General features: G+C 53.0%; 1 protein-coding gene across 1 annotated transcript in view; it reads left to right on the top strand.

The window, feature by feature from the left end:
• ABCC1 (ATP binding cassette subfamily C member 1) overlaps window positions 1-25120 on the top strand; it is a 127894-nt gene extending 102774 nt beyond the window's left edge. The window contains exons 20-31 of the mRNA XM_032836225.1: window positions 5956-6046; window positions 8103-8238; window positions 9685-9892; window positions 11056-11366; window positions 15600-15799; window positions 17306-17432; window positions 17977-18078; window positions 20220-20366; window positions 22131-22289; window positions 22952-23118; window positions 24188-24382; window positions 24883-25120. Coding sequence (XP_032692116.1) covers window positions 5956-6046; window positions 8103-8238; window positions 9685-9892; window positions 11056-11366; window positions 15600-15799; window positions 17306-17432; window positions 17977-18078; window positions 20220-20366; window positions 22131-22289; window positions 22952-23118; window positions 24188-24382; window positions 24883-24991 — 1952 coding nt within the window. The 3' untranslated portion in view covers window positions 24992-25120. The remainder of the gene's footprint in view (window positions 1-5955; window positions 6047-8102; window positions 8239-9684; window positions 9893-11055; window positions 11367-15599; window positions 15800-17305; window positions 17433-17976; window positions 18079-20219; window positions 20367-22130; window positions 22290-22951; window positions 23119-24187; window positions 24383-24882) is intronic.

Genomic DNA, 25120 nt, shown 5'->3' with positions numbered 1-25120 from the left:
TCCAGAACCACAGATTGCTGCTAGTGCCTTTCCCTCCCCCCCTTTTTTTCCTTTGGCCACATCAGCACTTAATTTGGCAACGAAAATGCCATCCACCACCCTCGCACTGCCATGGGTTCGTTTTCCCACTCCAGCCACACACGGCCTCGCACACGAGCCCTCAGCCTGTGGTTCTGAACCCAGACTGGGCAGCCCCTTCTCACTCTAGCTCTCTCGTGAGGCCCCCCATGACACGGCTTGGCATCGGGGTCCACTCTTGTTCCACTGCAGCCGACCGACTCCCAAGAGCCAATGACCTTGGATTTGTTTGAACCACGTTTTTGGCTTCTCCTAAAGAGAAACTTTTTTTTTCCCCCTTGTTGGATTAATCAGGTCTTTTTTAGAACACCCAGGCTGAAGGGGGAGAGTGTTTGGTTTGGGGGGACTGTTTCCCCACCCGGGTAGGGAAGAGCAGATGTACCAGGAAATAAGCTTAGAATGGGGAGATACTGACCCCTCCCAAGGCGTACTTACCAGGGACGGAAACTTTTTTTTTTTTTTTTTTTTTTGTCTTTTTGTCTCTCTGGTTTTTTTTCCCCCAGTTGGCAAAGCGTGTTACATATTGACTCCTTATCCTTTGTACTCGGAAAGTGAGGAACATTTATTTCTGTTTACTCTGGTTTCTTTATTAGGAATGTAAAGTCTGGAGCAGTGGTTTTGATCGGGATACATTTTTGCCTCCTGGGACACGTGGCAATGTCTGGAGACATTTTTGGTTGTGACCACTGTGGGGGGGGGGTGGACTGCTGGCACATAGAGGGTAGAGACCAGAGATACTGCTAAGCAGCCTACCATGCACAGCACCCACTCCCCGCCCCCACCAGAAAACAGAGCGTCTGTAGTGCCGAGGCTGAGAACGCTGCCATGCCCCGGCCTCGCTGTGTCCCGGTGCTTCCCTGTGGTCTGGGGAGAAGGACTATTACTCTGACAGTGTGCCCACTTCTCAGACCCGTGCTCGATTCATCTCTCAAGCTCATGACTGATTTTCTCTGTCTTTCAGATCTTTGCTGAAAGATTTTTTTTTCTTTTTTTACTGATCATAAAATCAGCCCGTGCTTGCTTTAGACAGTTAGAAACTGCAGAACAATGCAGAGAACCAGGAAAAAGGCTGTCCGTCCCCTGGCCCACCCGCCGGAGGGGCTGTCGGTGTCTGTCCCGCCTCGGCCTCCCTCCTGAGAGGACTAGCATCCCGCTGCGCTCTCAGCCCTCACTCCTGCTTGCTTTTCTGACCAGTGGGTCGTCAGCACCTCCCCCCATTACCAGGATCTGTCATAAACACCGAACAGCTGCTGAGAGTCCTTCGTGCACACAGCACATTCCTTTAGGCTGTCCTCAGTGGCCGTATTTCTTCCACTTGAGCATGGAGAACTTTCTGGGCCGACGCGGGTGGATCGGGCTGGGTGATGTAGCCGGTCAATTCCGTTTTTGGTCAAAAACGAAGCGTTGACTGTAAAGTGGTGACTTGGATTCTTCCCTTGAGGGAGGCTGGCCTTCTGGCCCATGCCCAAGCAGAGTTCCAGAACCTTCTTGAGAATAAACAGCGAGCTCTGAGGTGCTGGCTTTGAGGGCCAGTGACTGGCTAGACACGGAGACCCAGGAGTGGTACTTACTAGGTTCAAGAGCAGGGACAGTGCCAGGCTTCTCAGCATGACAGCCTCACACCTGATACCTGGAAACACTCAAGAAACATTTATTAGATGACAAGTTTTGGGCCTTTGCTTTAAAACAACAACAACAACAAAAAAAACTTAACTATTGTCTACCATCCCTCAGCCCCTGCCCCCTTCAATTCCCCCTTCCTCTGCTTTAGTTTTCTTTGTAGCGCTGAACATTGCCTGACAGCTAATTGTGGATCTGTTCTTTTGTGTGTTTTCTCTTTCTCTCCCTTGAAGTTTAAGCTCCATGAGGGCTTTTTGGTTACCTCTGTATCCCCACGACCAGAGAAGAGTGCCTGGCAATAGTAGATGCTCAGTATAATGTGTGATAATAAACAAATGAATACATTATGCCTTGATTATTTAAGACATGTCCTATGTAAGCTGTGGACATTAACACAACTGTGTAAATACTCAGGTTGGAAGAAAATATGCACTGATATTACCATTTCTCCAGGGCTGGTTTAGAAACCGGCTTTGTGGGCGTGGGCTTATGATGGCATCATGGTGGCCCATGGGGTGCCCGTTGTAGCACTGGAAGGTCAGCTCTGCTTGTTCACTTGGCCATTCATTTGTTAGTCTGTCCATGTGCATATCAGGTTTATACAGAGTGCCTGCTGTGTGCCATGGGGAACCTGATACTTGAGCCACTGAGTGAAAGGGTTCCCCTTGGATTGTACAGTGAACATCCTGTGCAACCACACATGGCCATCTGATGTGTCTGGGACTGAGAATAAAGTAGTGGGTAAGACCTACTCTGTTTTCAAAAGCTCACAGTCTTGAGGGTGTCTCCCCTCTATTGGGGGAGACATATGCCAAATAACCAAGGGTGCGGTGGTGCTAAACGCAGTGATGGAAGCAAGCCTGGAGGGCTGTGAGAACCCTGAGAAGGCATCCTCATCCCAGCCTGGGAGGGCCCAAGATGACATCTGTGCCAAGCCACCTTCTCTTCCCCTTTTCTTGGCTCCATGTGCGTCTGGCTCAGAAGGCAGCATGCAACCCCGGCCCCTCTCATAAGCAGCATCTGTCATCAAAGATCTGAAGGCTGTGAGCCAGAGCCAAGGCCTGTGCTGTCTTGTCTCCCAGCCGCCACATTTACCCTCCCCGGCTGTAGCACTTGACTTTTTTCCTTCTGCTGCCTTGAAACCAGGTGTAGAGTCTGAGGGTTGGCCTGCATTTTTCTAGATCTTCTTATGTCTAAACACATTTATCATAGTTAGCGAAAGAGCTGGCCCCGTGCAGTGTGCTTGTTGGGATCATCCCATCACGTGTGGGGTGGGGATACTGAGGGTGGCAGGTGCCTTGGCCATCTCTGCTCCTCAGCCTTAGGAGAGGACTTCCATCCATCCCCTCTGGGCATTTAAGTGGCGGTTCCAGGAGGGAGTGTTGGCTTGGTTCTTAATACTTTCCTGGATCTCGTGAATTCTCAGGTGGCCAAGTGGTGGCCGAGGCGGGGGAAGGTCAGTGACCCGGGGGTTACAAGTAGCTGTGCTTGCAGGAGGAGGATGTGGGCAGACTGGGCCTGTTGCTGCGTGCTCAGAAAGAGGCCCTTGACCATCTGTATTTCTGTCCCCTTCCATTCATCCAGCACTTCTGGGCACCTACTATGTGCCAGGCTTTGCAGTGGGCACTTGGGGAGATAGCCTGAACCCCCAGATCTCTTGTTCCTCAGCTGGGTGGCCTGGGCTAAGCTGTTCTGTAGGTCAGAGGGCCGTGATGAGCCTGCCTTGGCGGAGATTGTTTTCGCAGAATGCTTGGCACATAGTGGGCGGACAGTGAATGGCCCGCCGTGTGACCATCACGATCCCCCTGTCACCTCCTGGGCATGGTCAGGACCCCGGCAGGCCAAAGTAGGACAGGGCGATGGAATCACTGCAGGTGGCTGTGGGCACACGGGGGGACGGGGGTGGGGGATGTCTTCTAGCAGAGTTTCATTGTGGAAGGCTGCCCCGGCCCCCTCTGGTGAGGTAAAGGGCATGAACCAACCGCTGGAGCGGACCCATCGCTCCTGCCTGCCGCAGCAGCGTGCGGCTGAGGGTCAGAGGGCTCTTTTGTAAGCCACGGAAGCCGGTACTGCCTCTTCAACAAGGGTGTTTACTGGAAGGGGAAGCAGATCACTCAGAAATCAGAGGCCAGGCTGAACAAGGAGGACTCAGGAAACGGGAACTCCGGGAACCAGACACCTTTAGAACAGAGCCGCTGGAACTGTCTTCGGTCCTTGGGGCCACTGATGGTTCATAGTCCTGGGGAAGGGGCTCTGATGGACTGACCTTGGGTCTGCCAAGACTGTAGGAAGAGGGAAGAGCTGATTCCTTGCAAAGAAGGCAGACGGAGAGGTGGATCGACCCATGTTCCCATTGCCTTCTAGGATTCTTGGTCCCTCCCCTTGCAAAGGAGAATTGTCCAGCTGTCCAGCTGTCCCCGCCAGTGTATCAATCTGTGGGCTAATTGGGTGGAGAAAGGGGGTTATGGGAGGCCACTGTGAGGTCTCCCACAGACCTTATGGCTCATCTTGAGTGAGGAACAGAAGGGAAGCCTGCAGCTTACAGAGGCTGGCCTGCGTAGCCAGGTGGGAGCAAGGAGCTCTCTGGAGCCCCTGCTATGGGGCTAGGTCTCTGGGAATGTTTTCAAGCATCCCTGCCCCGGCACAGAGGGAGTTGGTCAAGGCCAGGCCTGGGCCTCCAGTGCAGTGAGCCCGGACCGCATGCTTCTGCATGGAAAGTCCTGCTTGTTGTTATTCTTCTTTTTGGTTAAGTTTAGTTCTCTTTTTTTCTAAATTTAAGCAGAAAAGATGCTGCCGTTGAAAAGAAACACGTAAAGCAAGGAATCTCTATCTTGGCTACAGGCCAGAATTATCCGTAGAACGTGTTTAATAAGGCGAGTAGTGCCAAGCCCTGCCGTGGCCTGTCACTTCCCAAGCACCACTTGTGGCCTCACTCATCCTCCCACTTACAAAGGGAGCAGCTGTGGTCACTTGGCCTTTGCACATGTGAAAGTTGAGTCTCAGAGATGTTTATTGCCCCCCTTCCACACACAGCTAGGAAGGGAGAGAGCACTCCATTCCTGACTGCGCTCTGACTCAGCGTGGGGACCTGGCCTCCCTGCAGGCAGAGTCTGGCAGGGACCAGAGCTGGGCCAGGGGCATCCCTGGGTGCACAGGTGCCTGCATCGTTCACAACCAAGATGGCAAATCACCAGTTCAGAGTTGCGCCCCCCCCCACCCCCCGCTGTCCGTCTTCTATTTCTTCCCGTGACGGTCATCCGAAAGAGCCTGTCTTTATGCATTTGGTATCAGTTCGTGTTCTGTCAGCGTGTTCCCAGAGTCGCCCTGTCACTGCCAGAGCTGCATATTAGTCCCCTTCTGGGACTTCTCCCCTGCACACCCTCCCCTCCTCTTCCAGGCCAGCCCTGGGGAGCCCTACGCCACATCTCTGCTGTAGGCTTTCTCTCTCCTGGGACCAGTGTGAGATCAGAGCCAGGCTGGGGTAATGATAACGCACCCCTGAGTGGTTGGAATAATGAAGGGAGATGATGTGTTTCAGCAGAGCACGGGGCCACCACTCATTCAGTGTTAGCCACTGTCAGTGAGGTTATGGGGATGAGCGTTGATGCTGGGGGCATGATTCCTGGGACTGGGGCTGCTGGCTGGCCGGTGTGCCTCAGGGTGGCTGTACCCCTTGTAGAGGGAAATGGCAGTGCTCCAGGTAACCTCTAACCCAGACTTCTGGACCTCCCTGTGGTCTGGGTTAACTCTTAGCACTGGAACGCAGGGCGAGGTACCCTCTGGGACCCCCCTGTTGGCTGATGCCCTTGTCAAAACTGGGGGGTGCTTGACTATCACCCTTGCTTGGGATGCTTGGGGACCAGATGGCTGTGCGCTCTTCCCCACCTGGCTCCTTGCATCCTGGCCCCTTGGACTAAGTTCTGTGCAGCTCTGATGCTGTCAGCCGAGCTGTGTTATACCTGTCGCCTGCCGCTGGGATAGTCACGTACTCAGGCCCAGCACCCGACCCTCCTGGGACCCTCGGGATGCTTGTGAGTCACTGTCTCTGCTCCACGGAAGCCAGCTGGCTCTACAGGCCTCCTACCCCTGTGCAGGGAGCCTGTCTGTGGCCTCAGCCAAGCATGTCTTGCTTTCTGAGCTTCCTGGTGGCCAGGTTATCTGCCACGTCCCATCCAAGTGACGGGTTTTCCTAAATGCCTGTGGTCTTGGCGTCCAGCTCCGGAAACCACAACTTTCCCCTTTCCTCTCTCCTGCCAGGGTTGACAAGTGTCAGCAGTCCAGGGAAGGAGGGGAAGCAGATGGAGAATGGCATGCTGGTGACGGATGTCGCAGGAAAACAGCTGCAGAGGTATGAGCAGAGAGGGATACCTGTTGGTGTGGACTCTGCAGGCCCCTGCTTCTGCCCCCTGCCTGCGGGGAGAGAAGAGGAACAAGGGGACGGACCAGCAGCTTGTGTGACCTACTGAAGAATGCCTGAGTTCCCCAGGGTCCTGGAAGACGGAGGTTTTCTGCCTCCTTCCCCAAATTGCTATGGGGCCTCAAGTTTCAGGGGCCCGAAGGAGGGTAGGCGGCCGCACTGCTCTTCTCGGGGGCCACGGCTCACACAGGCCTCAGGAGGTAACCGTCTGCCTGCACTTGGGACGCTCAAGGTCCCTGCAAGAGGTGGGTCTCTGCTCAAGTCATTGAGAGGGGCCTGCAGTGTTCAGGCCTTTAGGGCCAGCATTTGAACCAAAATAGTCATAGTAGTAGTGATCATGACGCTCTATGCACCCTTTGGAGCCAGGCACGGTGCTAAGCCCTGTGCAGTCTCTTGAACCTGTAGGTGGTGACTCCTGTCTACCCACTTGATAGGTGAGCAAGTGGAGTGCTCTCCCCAAGTCATGCAGCCACACGGAAGCTGAGCTTGGACTTGAACCCAAGCCCTGCCTCTGAGCCAGAGCTCCGAAGTTCTGTTGCTTTTGCTGCTGTAAAGGAGGTTGCTCTCAGCTAGATAATTAAGGATTTAGTGGGCAGCTTTCTGTGGACTTTGTGGCTTACCCGCTCTGTGCCTGTTTCCTTACCTGTCAGATAGGGTCTGTGGTGTGCCTACCGCAGAGGGCTGTGGGGGGTGGGGGTCAGACTCCATGCATAGTGCATGTGACACACTTAGCACAGTACTTTCCTCCCTCAGCACCCAGTAGAGAGCACTCACATTACTGCACGTGCTGGGGCTGCCTGCAGTTACTTCCTGGTGTCAGGAGGTTTCACAGACATGAGGCTGGGGACGAACCCAGACGAAACTGGCGTGAGCAGCTCTGCCCTTACTGCCCACGGTACCCTCCTAGAATCTGATTTTTTTTTTTAAAGATTTTGTTTATTAAAGAGAGAGCTAGTGGGGCAGAGGAAGAAAGTTTGGAGGGACAGAGGGAGAGCACCTCAAGCAAACCTTGCACTTAGCACGGAGCCCGATGTGGGGCTCGATCTCAGTACCCTGAGATCATGACCTCAGCTGAAACCAAGGATCAGGCGCCCAACTCTGGTTTTTACCTTATGGGATAGGTGGAAGTATTTCCCCCTCTGTTGGTGCACCTGTCAAGGTGGTGAGCTGGGTGTATGTGTGTGAATCACGTAGAATAGGGTCTTGCCCAGGGCGTGCAGGAGCACTGCCGGGATTCAGGCAGGTGGCCAGTGTGATCAGTCATGGTTGCTGTTTTCTGAGAATTTGCTAGGAAAACCGAGAAAAGACAGCACCTCCAAGTGGTCCTGGGACCTAGGGGCAGGTGACGGTGGGAGGCTGGCTGGGGAGAACTGTGCGTGGACTGAGCACAAGCACAGGGAGCACTGGGCATATCTGTTGCTGTGTAACAGATGACTTCGAAGTCTGTGGCTTCGGAAGTCTGGGCACAACTCAGCTGGCTTCTCCACTCTGGGCCTTGCACAAGTCGCAGTAGGTGTCTGCCAGGCTGGGGCCTCATCTGAAGACAGGGCTGGGGAGGGATCCGCTTCGAAGCTTAAATGGCTGTTGGCAGGATTCCATTCCTTGGGGCCTGTATTACCGTCCTCACTTCCTAACTGGACCCCCCTGTTCCCAGCATCCTGGGCCTCCAGCCTGCGAGCTTGCTTCATTGGCACATGCAAACCAAGAAGGCGAAAGGGAGCGTTAGAAAGCAGGATGGAAGTCACACCCCGTCCCTTTGCCCTTGTGGGTCTGAGCCGTGGCCGAGAGAGGGTGTTCCTACACGTATGCCCACACGTGTGCACACAGCACACCCCCATCCACCCGTGTCATTCACCAGGGTTACAAATCCCCAGGCGAATGTACTGGCTCGAGGAGGTCTCCAAAGAGAGCTTGGGGCCACGTGATCTGCGGTAATGTGTCTTGATCTGTATAAAGCTGATGACCCCATGTGCCTTGGTTTCCCCAGACAGCTCAGCAACTCCTCCTCCTACAGCGGGGACATTAGCCACCACCACACCAGCACAGCTGAGCTGCAGAAAGCCGGGGCCAAGAAAGAGGACGCGTGGAAGCTGGTGGAGGCAGACAAGGCACAAACAGGGCAGGTGAGGGCCGGCTGCCCCGGTGAGGGCTGTGGCCCCTGTCACTGCACACCAGGTCCTTGCAGAACGCTTTGTTGATGTTGCATCTTGTCTGTCCACGAGCCTGTGCAAGTGCTCTTTTCCCGTGCCGGAAACAGGCGGCGGAGCCTAGATGACTTGCCCAAGGTCACAGTCAAGGGGCAGCAGAGCTAGAATGGGAACCCTGGCGGTCTAACTCCAGGGCTGGTGTTTGGAGCTTCTGCCGTACTGACCGCCACCACCTCCGAGCGGCTGGGGGCTTCTGTTTGTTATGGGTAACCCGGGTGCTTTATATCATGCCTTCCCACGGTGCGGGAAGTTGTAGATCAGATGAAGTTCTCTGAGAGATAACCCCTCTGTCACTTCACCTCGTGTGACTGTGTGTGCGCGTGTGTGTGCACGTGTGCATACGTGCGCGCACACGTAATGTGTGTGGTGGGATTCGTGTGCTTCCGTTTCTCTTGCAGCCCTAACGATTGCAATGTGAGAAAGTCTGAGTTCGGTGCCCGTTTATCTTTCTTGCGTGTCTCAGTCCATTGGGGCTGCTCTAACAGAAGTCCATGGGCCGGGTGACTCAGGAGCAACCCGCTTTTATTGCCCAAACTTCCTGGAGGCTGGCCAGCACGTGTGGCGCCCGGCGAGGGCTCGCTCTGAGGGAGGCTCAGGGACCGCCGTCTGCTGCCTGTGTCCTCAGTGTCGGGAAGGGGTCAGGGAGCTCTCCGGAGCCCCTTTGTTAAAGGCACTAATCCCTACGTGAGGGCTCCATCCTCACGATCTGACCACTTCCCACTGGCCCCTCCTCTGCGTACATCACACCAGAGGTTAGTCCCAACACACAAACTTGGAGGGACATGGTGTTCAAGTCCATAGTGCTAAGAAATCGCCAGCTTCTCTCTGTCACCTGGAGAATTGGTTTCAAGCTCTTGTTTTATTGTATTTGTTTTACAGTCCTCTATTTTGGGCACGTGTCAGTAATTTTCCATTTATGGTAATGATCCCAAGTTTATTTTTAAAAATGCATGTGGTATGTTTAAAAAAAAAATAGGGAATAGAACATTTAAAAGAAGAATAAGTACACACAGAAACAAGCCACCCCTGAGAGGTGGCGCAGGAACAGGAGAGGTCAGGATGCTTCTCTTGGATCTGCCTGGATGTATATGGAATCCTGCACGGCGCCAGCCCTGCTCTGTAATTATGCGTTGATCTGGTCGTGGAAAGCCTGTCTTGCCACTTGACTAGGAGCTCCATAAGGGCAGAGACCTTGACTTTATCTCTTGCTGACTTTGTCAAGTAACTAAGGGGGATGTGCCATGAGTACGAGTGTAGGCGGGGGTTGGGGGGGACAGGATGGCCCAGCTGCTGCTGGAGTGCCTGCCCTCGAGGGTGCGTGGCGGGAGCACCTGCAGAAGCCTTCTCTCCCCTGCTCTGCAGGTCAAGCTGTCTGTGTACTGGGACTACATGAAGGCGATCGGACTTTTCATCTCCTTTCTGAGCATCTTCCTTTTCCTGTGTAACCACGTTGCTGCTCTGGCCTCTAACTATTGGCTCAGCCTCTGGACCGATGACCCCATCGTCAACGGGACCCAGGAGCACACTAAAGTCCGGCTGAGCGTCTACGGAGCCCTGGGCATTTCGCAAGGTGAGGGCCCCTCCCCTGGCCAATTTGAACACTTGGAACGGTTTCTTCCATGTCTTGTTATGGAGTTTAATCTCCCCATTTGTGAGTGTTTTCTGGACCCCTCAAACTAAGCCAAACTCACATGAACAGTACTTGTCCCTTAGTAGACACTCAGATACTTACAGAGTGAATATTTCTTGAATGCTTTGTTTCACGGGCCCCTAGGAGATGGAGAGAAGCTCTTGACATGCCCATTTCACAGATGAGCAAAGTTGAGAACGGCAGCCCCCCCGCCCCGCCCTGGAGCATTGGCGAGCAATGCCCCCTCGCCCCTTGTTGCTCTGTGGGGGGCTTTTGTAGACTCTTAATTTGTGGGCTTCTCTGTGCCATCTGAGGATGGGAATTGGGGCACTCTGGTGGTTCTCGGTGCAGACTGTGCTGTCCTACGGGGACATCTAGCCATGTCTGGAGGTCCTTAGAGCCATCACAACTTTGATTGGAGGTGGTGTTCCTGGCATACAGAGGCCAGGGATGTTGCCGGGTGGCCCGCAGTGCACAGCACAGCCCCCATAACAGAGGATGATCTGGCCTCAAATGTCAGCCGTGATGAAATTGAGAAACCCTGTTTACCCTTCCTGTGGGCCCATTAAAGTCCCCAAACACAGCAGCGTTAATAGTGACAGCCGCTGTGAGCCCTTCCTCAGTGTCTGCTTATGTTCTGGACACTTCCGTGGGTTTTTGCAGACCAGGGCCGAGAGGTAGCAGCTACCGTTTCCCCCATTTTAGAAATACATCACAGAAAGTTCTGTTGCATGGCACTGGCCTGGAGGAGTGTGGGACACGGAATATGAGCATGACCTTGGAGCAGCTGCCTGGATCGGAGCCGCAGCTCTGCTGCCGGTTGGCTGACTCTGTCGAGGGCAAAGGAGTTCACCTGTCTGACCTTGAGTGTCCTCCATAAAATGGGTGCTGAGAGGCTTTACATAGAGTCAGTGTGAGAAGTAGATTCACGTAAAACTCCTGCATAGTGTTGAATCTATAGTGAGTCCTCAGTAAGCAGTAGCCACTGCTGTCCTCTTCGTCGTCGTCGTCATTCTTAGAAGCTGAGAGTCCGGGCGGCCACTCCTCCCTGCCCCCGCTCCGCCCGTGTCCCATTACGGCGTTTACCATGAGAGTGTTTGTAGGTATCTCGGTGTTCGGCTACTCCATGGTGGTGTCCATCGGGGGCATCTTCGCTTCCCGCCGCCTGCACCTGGACCTGCTACACAACGTCCTCCGGTCCCCCATGAGCTTCTTCGAGCGCACCCCCAGCGGGAACCTGGTGAACCGCTTCTCCAAGGAGCTGGACACGGTGGACTCGATGATCCCGCAGGTCATCAAGATGTTCATGGGCTCCCTGTTCAACGTCATCGGCGCCTGCATCATCATCCTGCTGGCCACGCCCATCGCCGCCATCATCATCCCGCCACTGGGCCTCATCTACTTCTTTGTCCAGGTGAGCGGTGGGGTCTCGGGGAGCAGGAGGGGCCCTGCCGTGTACGCTTCTCCGTGTGAGCTAAGGGCTCGCTTCATCTGACTATTTCTCCGCCATGGAGTTGTTGGGGATTCCTGGAGGAGGGTTGGATTGTTTTTGTCAGCTCTAAATACCTATCAGAGAGGAGATATATATATATATGTATATATATATAATTTATAATAATAACAAAAATAGCATATAGCAATAATACTACTATTTTTTTTAAATATTTTATTTATTTGACAGATCACAAGCAGGCAGAGAGGCAGGCAGAGAGAGAGGAAGGGAAGCAGGCTCCCCGCTGAGCAGAGAGCCCGATGTGGGGCTCAATGCCCCAACCCCGGGATCATAACCTGAGCCGAAGGCAGAGGCTTTAACCCACTGAGCCACCCAGGCGCCCCGCAATAATACTATTAAAATTGATTATTAAAATTAAGAGTGATGAAATTCTTTAGGTCGTAGGCCCCCTGCAGAAAGTGGAGATGTGGACAACAGCACCTTAAGCAGGATAGACATCTGTCTTTCTCTCTCCCGGTAGAAATGTAGAAGTGGGCTGTTCAGGGCTGGTACAGCAGTTCCACAAGTCTCTTACTATCCTGGACTGTTAATATCACTGCTTTTTTTTGTTCTCCCGTCCTCACATAAGCCTTCATTCTTAAGTTGATCTCCTGGCCCATGGCAGCTGCTGAAGCTCCACCCATCAATCTGTAGTTCAGAAAACAAGACCAAGGAAAGGGAGCATGTGACCGCTGAGTCCTTGTGGCCCCTTAGGTTACTGCAGCATAAACGGTGCTTGCAGCTGTAGGTGAGCCTGTCGAGGCCCTGGTGGCAGAGCTGGGAGTGCGAACTCACGTCTCTCTGTTGTGTTGGTGACCACAATGCTGCACTGCCCCTTTTTGCCCTGAAAAGCTTAGCAGCAGCACAGTTGCCAGGGGTCAGTTGTTTAGATGGGAGCCTAGTAACTGCAGCCCGGAGGAGGAGTGAGAACCGCGAAGCGCTCCGTATTCAGGCTGCACTGTGGCTGCTCGTGCCGGGTCTGGAGGCCTTGGTCCAGCCCTCCACACCCCCACACTCCACCACGCTGCGGACCAGTGGTTGGGGAGCAGAAACGCAGGTGGAACCACAGCAAGCAAGTCTGGTTCTCGCACCCTCGTTGTGTTATCCTTAAATTGGTGCCAGCTTTTTTTAGAAACTTCATCCTGCTGCATTTGCTAGAAATATGGCCCGTGTTCATACCCTCGCCGTGCATTTCCCTGAGGGACCCAGTTCAGAAGAACCAGACGGGCCACAAGCTGCATTTACAGCAGCTCACGAAGCTGCCGGTAGCAGGACCTTGAGCCCCTGTACAGCCATTTTGTGACGGGATCTGCTGTCTGTTAGCAGGACGATGAGGGAGATGCTGTTGGTATAACGTTGGTATTATTTTTAAACAACCAGGACAGTTCAGCAAAGGGTCCTGCTATATATGCCCTGTCATTACAACTAAGCAGGCATAGAGCACGTGTGACGGCTGAAAAGGGAAACAGCAAAAGGAAAACATCGTGTCTCTAAGGGCTGGGATTACGAAAGAATTTTTTTATTTTCTTATTTTTTTTAAAGATTCATGTATCTCTTTGAGAGAGTGTGTGTGCGAGTGGCGGGGAGGGGCAAATACAGAGGGAGAGAGTCTAAAGCAAACTCCATATCGAGCATGGAGCCTGACGTGGGGCTCAGTCACGTAACCCTGAGATCATGACCTGAGCTGAAACCAAGAGTTGGGTACTTAACCACCTGAGCCACCCAGGTGCCCCGAGTGTAGTTTTCTTTAATGGCTTTTAACTAAATATATCCTTACCCTACAACCCAGCAGGCTTCTCGTTTTCGTGTATAAGCAAAAGAAATGAGAATGCAACCAGGAAAAAAAAAAGGTGCTAGAATATTTTTAGCATGTTGGTTTATGATAGCCCCAAACGAGAAACAGCTTGGGGTTTTTGACCCGGAAGTCACAAGAACTTTCTGGGATGCTAGAGATGTTGTAGATTTTGGTCAGGTAGTGGGTGTGCAGGTGTAAATAAATACAAAATTCACCAAGCCGTGGAGATTTGGATGCATTTTCCAGTGTAACGTAAATGTATGTATCTTGAGGGAAAAGTGGGGTTTAGATGTACATACGTTCTCTGTCTTTCATCAGAAAAGACCTAAAGGTTTTACACTGAGATTGGAATGAATTTCAGAGTAATGGATATAATACAATTTTTTTAAATTTATTTATTTTAGAGAGAGACTGGGAGGGAGGGACTCCGGGAGAGGGAGAGAGAGTCCCAACCAGACTCTGCCTTGAGCACAGAGCCCGATGTAGCGTTTGATCCCATGACGCCAAGATCATGACCTGAGTCGAAACCAAGAGTTGCATACTTGACTGTTTGCACCACCCAGGCACCCCAGTAATTTAATTTTTATTTAATCTGTGTCATCCCCTCCCCACTGTTGAAATGGTATCCATTACTGTTTTAATTCAGAAGCAAGTCATTTTTATATAAAGGTGATACAAGAGGTAGGACAATGTGGAATTGTGTTGGGGCTACCTTGTTGCCTGAAGGAGACATTTCTGGTTTGTGAGCTGTTTTGGCGTCCGTGAAAACCTCCTGGCCACAGGTCCAATAACTTAGCTCCCAGCGCACTGCATGGCTCAGGCAGGGGTGTGTCGAGCATTCCTCCTACCCACGAGCACCGGGGCCCTTGGTCTTTGAAAGAGTGAGGTGAGTCTGGGGCGTGAATTACATCTCTTGGAATGGAGTTTAAAAGGGAAGCTAACAGTTGCTCTTTTTTTAAAAAACTGAGTTTAAACACAAATACATCTCATGTTAGCTTCCTGTCGTAAAAATTCTGAGCACAGGAGAAGTGGGGTAAGTTGAACAGGGAAGAGTCTCGGGAATGATTTCCATCCGGGATATTTAGAAAGAAAGCCAGAGGGAGGAGGCGTCACGGTTGATGGTCACGGGGCAGATCCCGTAGGGCCAAGGCGTCCAGAGTTGGTTCATGGCAGTGAGCTGTCACCTGACCTGTCCTCAGGGGCTGGCAGAGCCACCATCCTGGGACTGCCCGGGCTGGCGTGGGCCTGGGTTAGCTGACAGAGTTGCCGGGGCCCCGAAGGCCACCCAGGTGTGGGTGCCAGTTACCATGTGTGCTGCCATCCGGAAGGAAGCTGCTGACCTCAGAGCCCCCACACAGGTTTCCTGCTCTCTGTGGAAGGTCTCCACCCCAGAGCGGCCCCGGGAGGCAGGGAGGCCGTGTCCCTGGCCACCCTGTGTTTCTGGGTCTTGCTCAGCTGTCTGGCTCTGCCGCTTGTGGGGCGGCTGCATTTACGTGAGATCCTGAGCACCTCTGGAACGGGGACACCGGTCTGTGTGTACTGACAGGCAGACCAAGGCCACGAGAACTCAGTGTTCTCGGAGGACCAGGCCACGCTCTGTACATGGCTCCTCGAAGCTTCCAGGGGGCGAGTTGCTTCTGTTCCATCTGGCCTGGTTAGGGCAGGAGCAGAGCCAATGGGCGTCTGCCCACGGGGTCAGGTGGAGGCCTGGATATCCTCCAAACCTGTACCCAAAGCCCGCCGCTGGGGCCATCCAGCCCCCGAGATGAGTGGCATCAGGCACACTGTCGCACCTCACAGCCGGGCTCTCTGAGGCCAGACCCCAGCTCGGCCACTGGTAGCCGCGTGACCTGAGGGGAGAGCGTAGCGAGCTTCTTTTCTGGTTTACTGAGCGTCAGCAGGAATGAGCACCTGCTGGATTTCTGGTTCGAGTCCCATGAGCCGATGTCTGGAACTACCTGGAACTGTGCTAGGATTGCGGCGTCTGGCTGGCTCTGTCGGTGAAGCGTCTGCCTTCGGCTCAGGTCATGATCTCAGGGTCCTGGGATCGAGTCCGCAGCAGACTCCCTGCTCAGCGGGAAGCCTGCTTCTCCCTCTCCCTCTGCCCCAGCATGTGGGCTCTCTCTCTCACAAATAAATTAAATCTTTGAAAAAAAAATTAAAAACTGTGCTAGGAGGGTGAGCTCTGCATGAGTGTTAGCTGCTGTCACTGTCACCTCTGTGCATGTGGCGAGCACCCCTCTCCCACATGTCACCTCCTGGAGGTATCGTGTAGGTCCAGGCTTTCTCCAGTGCAGCTCGGGGGACCCTGCAGCATGAGAGGGGCTTTGCCCACTGCCTGGTCCGTTCTCTTCCCCCAGAGGTTCTACGTGGCCTCGTCGCGGCAGCTGAAGCGCCTGGAGTCGGTGAGCCGCTCCCCGGTGTACTCCCACTTCAACGAGACCCTGCTGGGCGTCAGCGTCATCCGCGCCTTCGAGGAGCAGGAGCGCTTCATCCGCCAGAGTGACCTGAAGGTGGACGAGAACCAGAAGGCCTATTACCCCAGCATCGTGGCCAACAGGTGGGCACGCGCGGCCCCGCAGCGGCAGGTGGAGGCCTGAGAACTCCGCCCTCGTTCCTAGAGGAGGAGGGTGTGAAGCCAGGCTCGGGACAGGACGCAGTGACCCCTGAGAGCAGACGGGAGCACTTCAGCTCCAAGTGTTGAGTGAGGGCCGGGACCATGTTGTCCTGGAGTCAGGAAACACTGCCAGAACTACCCGTTCGCTGTTGTCCTGATGACGTAAGATCGCCCGCAGTGGGCAGACTCAGCCAGTATTTTTGTGTCCTGATTCTTGGCCGAGAGGGGATCACCCCCACCGTACCCCTGTGTGATGAGCATGGGAAGCCATTCCCCAGTCTTAGGTTGTTGGCCCCCCTGAAATTGCTGTGCCCCGAAGATCGTGAGTGGATGGATAACATCGATGGAAAAGATGGGATGGAAGTTTGCTCCTTGTTGGCTAAATGCAGAGAAGTGTCTGATCCCTAAGAGTATCCTCCTCACTGATGTCCTCATACGTGTTTTGACACGTGGTATAAAAGATTCTGGGAGGGGGTGACAGCACCCTGGGAGCTTCCCATCCTAACCAGCCGTCAGCCCCGTCATACACAGTATCACCCTGTAACGTAAGACGAGGAGACCATGAGTTGTTGGAGACCCCGCCTTCCCTGCAGAATCCTTAGAGCGTGGGTCACATCTGGCTCTGTCTTTGGGAGAAGCTACACACCCGCGAAGATCAGTCTTGTGAATCCGAAGGGCTGTATGTAACAAAAAGATCGACACCCCCATCTCTCCCTAAGGTGCTTCACGCCTTGAAATATTAATATTCCTAACGCCATGTGATATCTTACAGAAGTTAGCTTTAAACCAGTGATATATCTGTTTATACTTCCAAAGGTGAAATAATCCATTTTAACATGTCTACAAGGGGGATGATGTGGCTCTGGGAACATTAGAGCAACATTGAAAATAGTAGCTTTTCTCCCCCTCCCCCCTTTCCTACCAAGAGGAGGTTATTTTAAAGTAACCTCTACACGCACTGTGGGGCTTGGACCCATGACCCCGAGATCAAGAGTCGCACACTCCACGGATCTCGCTCTGTGAGATCACCAGCTGGTACCCCCAAGGGACGGTTATTTTAAATCAGTGGTGCCTCTTACAGTTGATGACTTCTTAGGAATTTAGGAATTTTCCCGGACATCATTTTAAAGATGGGTGTATATGGATATATTTTAAAGCTTTCAGTGAGAAAAAGTTGGTTCTCACCAGGACAAGCTTCACTTTCCTGGGAAGTCGGCTTCTAGAGAACTCACTTTCGATCCCTGGGGTTATCGGACTAATGAGGAAGTAGCGAGGCCGTGTCCCTTTGGCCGTCCTTCCCCTGTGAGCTTTTCTCAGGAACTCTCGGGGAATTACGGCAGTTAGCAAAGTGACCCCCACCCCGCCCACATGAACCAGAAACCGGAAACTCTGGAAAGCTGACTCCAGGTCTCTGTGTGTCTGTCTTTCCACCTGTGTGTCTGCGGGCAGGTGGCTGGCCGTGCGGCTGGAGTGTGTAGGCAACTGTATCGTCCTGTTCGCTGCCCTGTTCGCCGTGATCTCCAGGCACAGTCTCAGCGCCGGCTTGGTGGGCCTGTCTGTGTCATACTCATTGCAGGTAAGGGGGTGCTCTCAGCCAGATTTTCGGATTTTCTTCTTGGGGGGGTCAGTTGTCGGATTCTTGGGCCTTTGCTTTGAATCCGGGCAGGAGCTGGGGGAGCCGCTGGAGGCCGAGCGGCGTTTGAGAAGCCCAGTGACCCAGTGGTGCTGGGGTGGAAGGGAGACATGTGGCCAGGATTCCCCTGAGTCAAGGAAAACCCGTGATGGCCTGCCAGGGTGTCCCCAGCTACAGGAAGAATGCTGCTCTAGCTGTGACTCGCCCTCCCATCACGGCCTTCGCTTGGGCACCCAAATTTGGATACGTGGTATTTTCCTTTTGCCATCTAGTTCAGAATATTTTCTGATGACGTTTCTGATGACTTGTATGGCCCAGGGCTTATTTTGAAACGTGTTTCCTTACGAGGCACAGTGTAGCCCGTCAGGGTGATGGCGATACATGAGGTTCATGTTTTCTGGACCTATTTTACCTAGGGCATTTTGTAATTCGTAATTACTTCCCAAAGATAATGCAACTCGTGCTCACTCTAGAAGCTCACCCACAGGTCACCACGTACTTGAACTGGCTGGTCCGCATGTCGTCCGAGATGGAGACCAACATCGTGGCGGTGGAGAGGCTGAAGGAGTATTCAGAGACGGAGAAGGAGGTAAAGGCAGCAGCCGGCCTGGCCTCTCCTGACCTCTTCGGTGTGACTTAACCCAGACCATCCGCAGAGCCATAGCCGGCGTGCCTTCGACAGGCAGCCTCTGCTCGACAAAAATCGTCTTCTGTTACTTGTCACGTATTTGTGTGGGGGCTGCTGTTAGGGAAAATGAGACATTTGTTTCCTCTTTGAAGTTTAAGAATTGAGCACCCGAGAGGTGATACAGAGCGTGGAAATTCACTCACCAGAGGCTCAGTACATGCCTATTGTAAAAATGATGACGGTGGCAAGGAATTGACCTAAGTTGGGGGAACCCTGCTCTTGCTCAACCAAGGTCTGCATTTTATAGATGGAGCAAAGTGTGGCCTAGGAAGGAAAAGTGGCTGACCCAAGGTCACATGCAGTCAGAACGGCTGGGAGTAGGACCCCAGTGTCCAGACTTCAGTGCCGCATTGTCCTCAGAAACTGCCTATTTCTGCCTGCGATGGTAGTGATCATAACGATAGTGACAGTAATGCCTAGAGAGACACCTCTGCCCCCGCCACCACCTGTAATGACAGCAACCCGTATTGTGCCCTCAGAGGGGCCTCAGGCCCTGAAGCACACATCTGACATGGAATAATTCATACAACCTTTCTGTAGCCTCGTAACTTCCGTTCTGTCGTGACCCCATTTTACAGATGAGGAAACTGAGGCACAAGGTTAAGTTACTTGCCTGAGATTAAATGGCTGGTAAATGGCCGACCCAGAATTTGCTTCTGTGCCGTTGGCACACTGCCTCCCAAGAACGTGCCCCTTGGGAATGAGACCACGGCCCTGGGTAAACTGTCTTGAGGGATCTACAGAGGTGAGCGATGCCCTGTCGTTCACACTCTCACAAGGGTGAGCCCAGTCCCCCTTCATCAGAGAGCATCATTCAGGATGGTGTGAGCGCCCCCTGAGGAAATAAGTATGTATTACACCAGGGGTTTTCCCACTCTACTGATTTTATTTTTTTACATTTTTAAGATGTAATTCACATGCCATGCAGTGCATCATGTAAAGTATGAAATGAAATTTATTTTTTAAAAAGTACCATGTTTTTATTTCTTTTGATTATTTTTATGTTTTTAGGATAAGAACATATTTGAAAAATAGAAAAGAAAGCAGAGCTCATCCAGGGTCTTACCACTACTAAAAATATTTATTTATTTGTTTATAAAGACTGTATTTTCCCAGTTAGAAAGTTCCATCCACTTCCTTCCAGTGCCCTCCATGTTCTTACAGCTTATCCCCTTCCTTTATATACCTAAATTTATAAAAGGGAAATACACTTAAAAAAAAAATTTAATATAGCAAGTTTATGGGGGAGAAAGGATGAAAGCTCTCTTTCATCCTCTCTGTTCCTCATTTTCCCCAAAGCTACCCCTGATCCTGGCCCCGAGCATATCCAGTTGTAGCTCTCAGGAAGTGTTGAATTTAGCTAAGAAACTCTTCAGAAATAAGGGCTGTGTGACCCTGGGCAAGTTACGTACCCTCTCTGTGTCCATTTCCTCATATGCAAGGACCCCACTCATGGGACTGTAGTGAGGATTAAATGAGGTCACGTGATAGTAATCTTTAAAAGCATTAGCCATTGCTTTGTCCTCCAAATATAGGAGGCACCCAGAGTAAAACCTCTACCCTTGTGCCTGTCAGAGAGGACCGCTCCTTCATTGATTCAGTCCACAAATATTCATGGAGCCCCTGCTGTGTGCTGTTGCGGGGGCTGGAGTGTGGCAGTGAACAGTGAACCAACCCGTCCGCATATGGTGGATGTTCCAGGGATCATGGATAACAGAATAAGCAAATAAAAGCACACCTCCAGTGCTAGGAGGTGCCACGTGGTCTGAGGGAGATCAGAGCAGGGTTGGGGATCGAGGGCACAGAGCCAGGGTGAGCTCTGCATGGCCCAAATCAGCACGTGAGGGAGCATGCCCAGAGGGGAGTTTGAGGAGGGTGCAGAGGCCCAGAAGCGGGGCACACAGGTGCGTGGGGAGCAGAGTGAGCCAGGGGAGGGAGAGGAGGTCAGAGGGGATGTGTCGCCGCCTCTCTTGTAGCCCTGAGGCTCCTGAGGCAGACCTAAGACTCCTTCCCCAACACCCAATTCCTTACCACCCCCCCAGGCTCCCTGGCGAGTCCCGGAGATGACTCCACCCAGCACCTGGCCTCAGGTGGGCCGAGTGGAATTCCGAGACTATGGCCTGCGCTACCGAGAAAACCTGGACTTGGTTCTCAGGAACATCAATGTCACCATCGATGGAGGGGAAAAGGTGGGTGCGCCTCGTCCCCCTGACCGTTCACAGCAGGGCGTCGCTTGCAACCAGGCACATTGTTTCCCCGGTTTCTCACAGTCCCAACTCCATGGGGCTGGAGTGGCCTTTTCTGGCAGGGGCTTTGTGGAAGCAGAAGCACTAGAGTGTCCCGGCCGCATTACGTACTGTCAGCAGAGAGCCAGATGAGGCCCGCAGGTAAGTTTTGAAAAAATTTGAATACATTGCAAATACTGAAGAATCTGGTATGTCTTAGATAAAGATCCATTTCCTGCCTTTTTTTTTTTTTTTTTTTTTTTTTTTTCTTGAGTGAGTGAGTGAGCATGTCCGCTGCTGGTGGGAGGAAGGGCAGAGGGAGAGTATTAAGTGGGTTGCAGGGCTCAGTCACATGACCCTGAGACCATGACCTGAGCTGAAAACAAGAATTGGATGCCTAACCGACTGAGCCACCCAGGCACCCCTAATTTCCTGCTTTTTTGAAAGATCGAACATCTAGCAACATGGGGCTTATACTCCCTGCCTGGTTCTTTCTAGACAAGACGAGAACCTCCCAGCTCACGCAGCCCCTCCCCATCTCACTTATGTGCCTACTTGGCCCCCATGGGCATTTGGGTTTGCCACCTCTAGAATAGAAAGATGCCATCGTCACTACTAGGGACGGCTTAGTGAACATGTGAAGTTGTCAGAATTCTGGAATATATCCCTAGTCCCAAGTTGTTCCTGGAAGATGTCCTTGCTCTGAGACCTTGAGACCCTCCTTAGGAAACAGATGAAGGGTCTTCCTGGCTGTCTGCCAGAGGACAGAGTTTCTTTAATCTCTGAACATATGTGTTCTCTTTTTAAAGATTTTATTTATTTCATTTGACAGAGCTCACAAGTAGAGACGCAGGCAGAGGGGGAAGCAGGCTCCCTGAGATCATGACCCGAGCCGAAGGCAAAGGCTTAACCCACTGAGCCATGCAGACACCTCTGAACATATGTGTTTGCTAAACCGTTCCTACCCTGAGGCTCAGAATGTTTCGTTCCCATGAGAAATCTCTCTCACTTACACCAAGGGGACGAACAGAGCAGGTGGTGGTCTCGCTAACGCTCTGTGACTTACATCCCATCACAAGACTCCGCTGTGTGACATTCCTGTTAGAGGCTGGAGGGAGCCTGCTTTTCAAGAGACCAGACGAGGAGGGAAGAGGTGTAATTGGATGTCAGGAATGTTAGTCGTTGGCCACTGAGCAGGGAGCCCCATTTCCTGAGGAGAGGATGAGTGGAAACTGCGTCCTGTCCATAACCTCTTGTGGGTCCTGCAGCCGGGATGGAGGGAGGAGGTGTACAGGGGTTCAGCCTGAGTCTTTGAGATGCTGGACAGCTCAGGATGGGAAACTCATCATCAAAGGATTGAAAAACAGTATGGCAGGGGGGAATACCCGATTATTAACATTACCTAGAGTTGAAAATAATAGGGCTTTCTTGAAAATCCCTTCTGCCAGAGCCCTGTCTCTTTGGGAGGTCTGTACTAACTTATCAAAAGAGCCAAATATTTTAATTTACAAAATGAGGTGGCTTAGAGAAGGAAGCCCTTCTTGACCCTGAAGGGGGCCCTGGGAAGCTGCTGACTGGGAGAGCTGTGTGGCGGACATCGGGTTGACCAGAGGACTGAACTGCTTTAGGGTAGACATCTGAAATGTGGGCCCTGTATGGGGAACAGGCGAGGGGTAACCCCCAGACACCAGCATCCCCACCTCACCCTGGGCCTTTCCTGTCCCACAGGTTGGCATCGTGGGGCGGACGGGAGCCGGAAAGTCGTCCCTCACCCTGGGCTTGTTTCGAATCAATGAATCCGCAGAGGGGGAGATCATTATCGACGACATCAACATTGCCAAGATCGGCCTGCACGATCTGCGCTTCAAGATCACCATCATCCCACAGGTGGGGTCTGGGTGCAGCGAGGGAGTGAGTGGGGGGCGGGGAGAGTGATGTACGTATGTATTGGGGACAAACGTATATATATTCCTATTTTATTATTTTCATTGTTCTCATTGGACCAATACTGTTTCTTCACCGCTGAATCTCCCCTTAGTGTATAAATCACAGTGGGAATTAACCAGGCATCGTTCCTTCACTCCTGCTGGCTCCGCTCAGGACAAGAATAAGGTTCTTAAGAGCCAGGCGAGAAATAGGAATTTTCCACACTGATTTCTGTAGGTGTGATTCTCTCACGTGTTGCCTTGTCGTGGTGTTTTCCCTAAAATTTCTTCTGAGATTCTCCTTCGGAGGCAGGGAACGGGGAGGAATCCACAGTACTTTATGATTAGGAATTATCTACGCTGCTTCTCCCAGTCAGAAGGTTCCATGTATTGGAGACTCCAGGAAGTTTGGCCAAAAGAAATGTATTTTATTTCACTTAACCCAGGATTTTCCAAGCCTTCCCCTCGCATTACTAACATCTCCGGAAATCGCGATTCCGAGGAACCCTGGAACCCCACCTTGAGTGATTCTGGCCAGAGCTGTTCACGTCACGCCTGTTTGCACCGGGTGCAAGCATCGTGACGTGAGCCTCACCTGCCGTCTGCTGTCTTCTCCCCGGACAGGACCCTGTTTTGTTCTCGGGTTCCCTCCGCATGAACCTGGACCCGTTCACCCAGTACTCGGATGAGGAAGTGTGGACGTCCCTGGAGCTGGCTCACCTGAAGGACTTCGTGTCCGCCCTTCCCGACAAGCTGAACCACGAGTGTGCGGAAGGCGGGGAGAACCTGAGGTAAGAAGCAGGGGTGCGAGGCCCTGACTGGGTCTCCTCAGCTCTGCCTCCATCGAGGTGTTGGAAGATTCTGTCCTTTTGCGTCTGTGTCAGGCCTAGGTTTGAGTCACGGATGAGCCATTTTCTCTTCCCTTCTTGTCGCTTCAACTTCAGCATCTGTAAAGTGGGCTTCAGTCCAGGCTCATGGTATCGTGAGGTATAAAACCGGGATGGCCAGTGTGGTTCCTTTCTTACGCCAGGTTTAGTCGATGGAGTGTGACTATTAGTTGCTCACCTATTGAAAAGCTTCTCTCTTGCTCAGTAAATTTCTGAGCTCTCCGAGTCGCCACCCGCTGCTCTGGGCCTTCTCCCAGGATCCCCAGGATGCCCCCCATGACCCAGCAACTGAAGTATCACTGCCTGGTGGCGCAGGGAGCCCAAGTCGTGCTCCAGCGTCCCCCGTGCCTCATCTATCCCTGTGACAACCACCCACCACACCTCAGACGTGTTCAACACTTAAGGCCCTTGGGGAGGGTCACTGCCAGGCGGCCGTGCAGTTCTCGGCTCACTCCCAGGGCTGGGGGTCCACTGGGGCAGATCGGGTCGGCTCCACACGTCCCTCATCCTCCAGCCGACCAGCCCAGGTGTGTGGTCACGGCGATGGCGGAGGCGCAGGAGTGAGCGGACCCCGGAGGGCAGTCCCTCTGCGAGCCTCCGCTGGCCTCGTTTGCCGGCATCCCGTCGGCCAAAGCAAGACACGTGTTGAGTCCGGAGTCAATGGGGAGGGCCCTACAGAAAGCACAGATATGGGGCCGTTTGGTTACCCTTCACACTGCCCATGCCGAGCTGCTCCCTTCTGAGCCCTGTTCTGAACATGACGCTGAGAGCCCCACTCTAGCTCCATGGCGAGAACGTCCCAAGCAGTCACTGAGGTCTGCTGAGGGCACAGGCGCGGGGACCGGGGAGTAGCCGGGCTCCTCTGGCCTTGGCAGCTCCTAGTGTCCCCTCTCTCTACTCCCAGCTCCTGCCTGGGCTCAGGGTCAGGGATGGTTTTGACCCTCTGTCTCCTGGTCTTTTTCTCTCGGTCAAGCGTCGGGCAGCGCCAGCTTGTGTGCCTGGCCCGGGCTCTGCTGAGGAAGACCAAGATCCTCGTGTTGGATGAGGCCACGGCAGCCGTGGACCTCGAAACAGACAACCTCATTCAGTCGACCATCCGGACGCAGTTTGAAGACTGCACGGTGCTCACTATTGCACACCGGCTGAACACCATCATGGACTACACGAGGTGATGCTCTGGTCCTGCGGATGTCCCCGTTCGTTCAGCACCGTCCTGTGTGGAGGGACAGCCCTCTCTCTCCCTTGGGTGTTTCTGACATCACTCCATGTATTCCGTCAACACACGCGTAGAGTGCCTGCCTCATTCTCACTCCTATTCTAGGCACTGGGGACTCAGCAAGGAAGTATCAGACAAGGATCCTGCCTGAGGGATCTTCTAGGTCATTCGGGCGCTGCGTGCAGAGACAGACAATAGACACTTGAACACACCAAAGCTATTGGTGCTGGGAATGAAGTAGAGAAAGTGAGAGAGCCTGTCTTGGGGTCAGCATCCCAGGGCTTTGACCAGGAGGGGTCAAGGATGGCAGCCAGTTGGAAGGCTACTGCAGCAGTCCTAACAGAAGGTGTGAGGGGCCTGACCTAGAGCAGGGATTTGTTGGGGTGGCTCTTGGGGGCACAAGGTGCTGACCCCTTCCTTTCTCTTCACGTCTGTGTCTGCTGCTCTTGCAGGGTCATCGTCCTGGAGAAGGGAGAGATCCGGGAGTGCGGCCAGCCCTCCGACCTCCTACAGCAGAGAGGTCTTTTCTACAGCATGGCCAAAGATGCTGGCCTGGTGTGAGCCCTGGAGCTGGTGCATCTGGTCAGAGCTGCAAGGCCGACACGCCGGCGTCTGGGGATGATGTACTGGGGCACCATCCTTGGGAACCCAGGCCTCCTGTTTACTGAAACCAAAAAGAAGAAAGAAACC

Source organism: Lontra canadensis, unplaced genomic scaffold (assembly GCF_010015895.1).
Source record: "Lontra canadensis isolate GAN:19392208 unplaced genomic scaffold, GSC_riverotter_1.0 scaffold91, whole genome shotgun sequence".
Taxonomy (NCBI): Eukaryota; Metazoa; Chordata; class Mammalia; order Carnivora; family Mustelidae; genus Lontra; species Lontra canadensis.
Note: the sequence above shows the minus strand (reverse complement) of the source record. Positions and strands in the feature narration are given on the sequence as shown.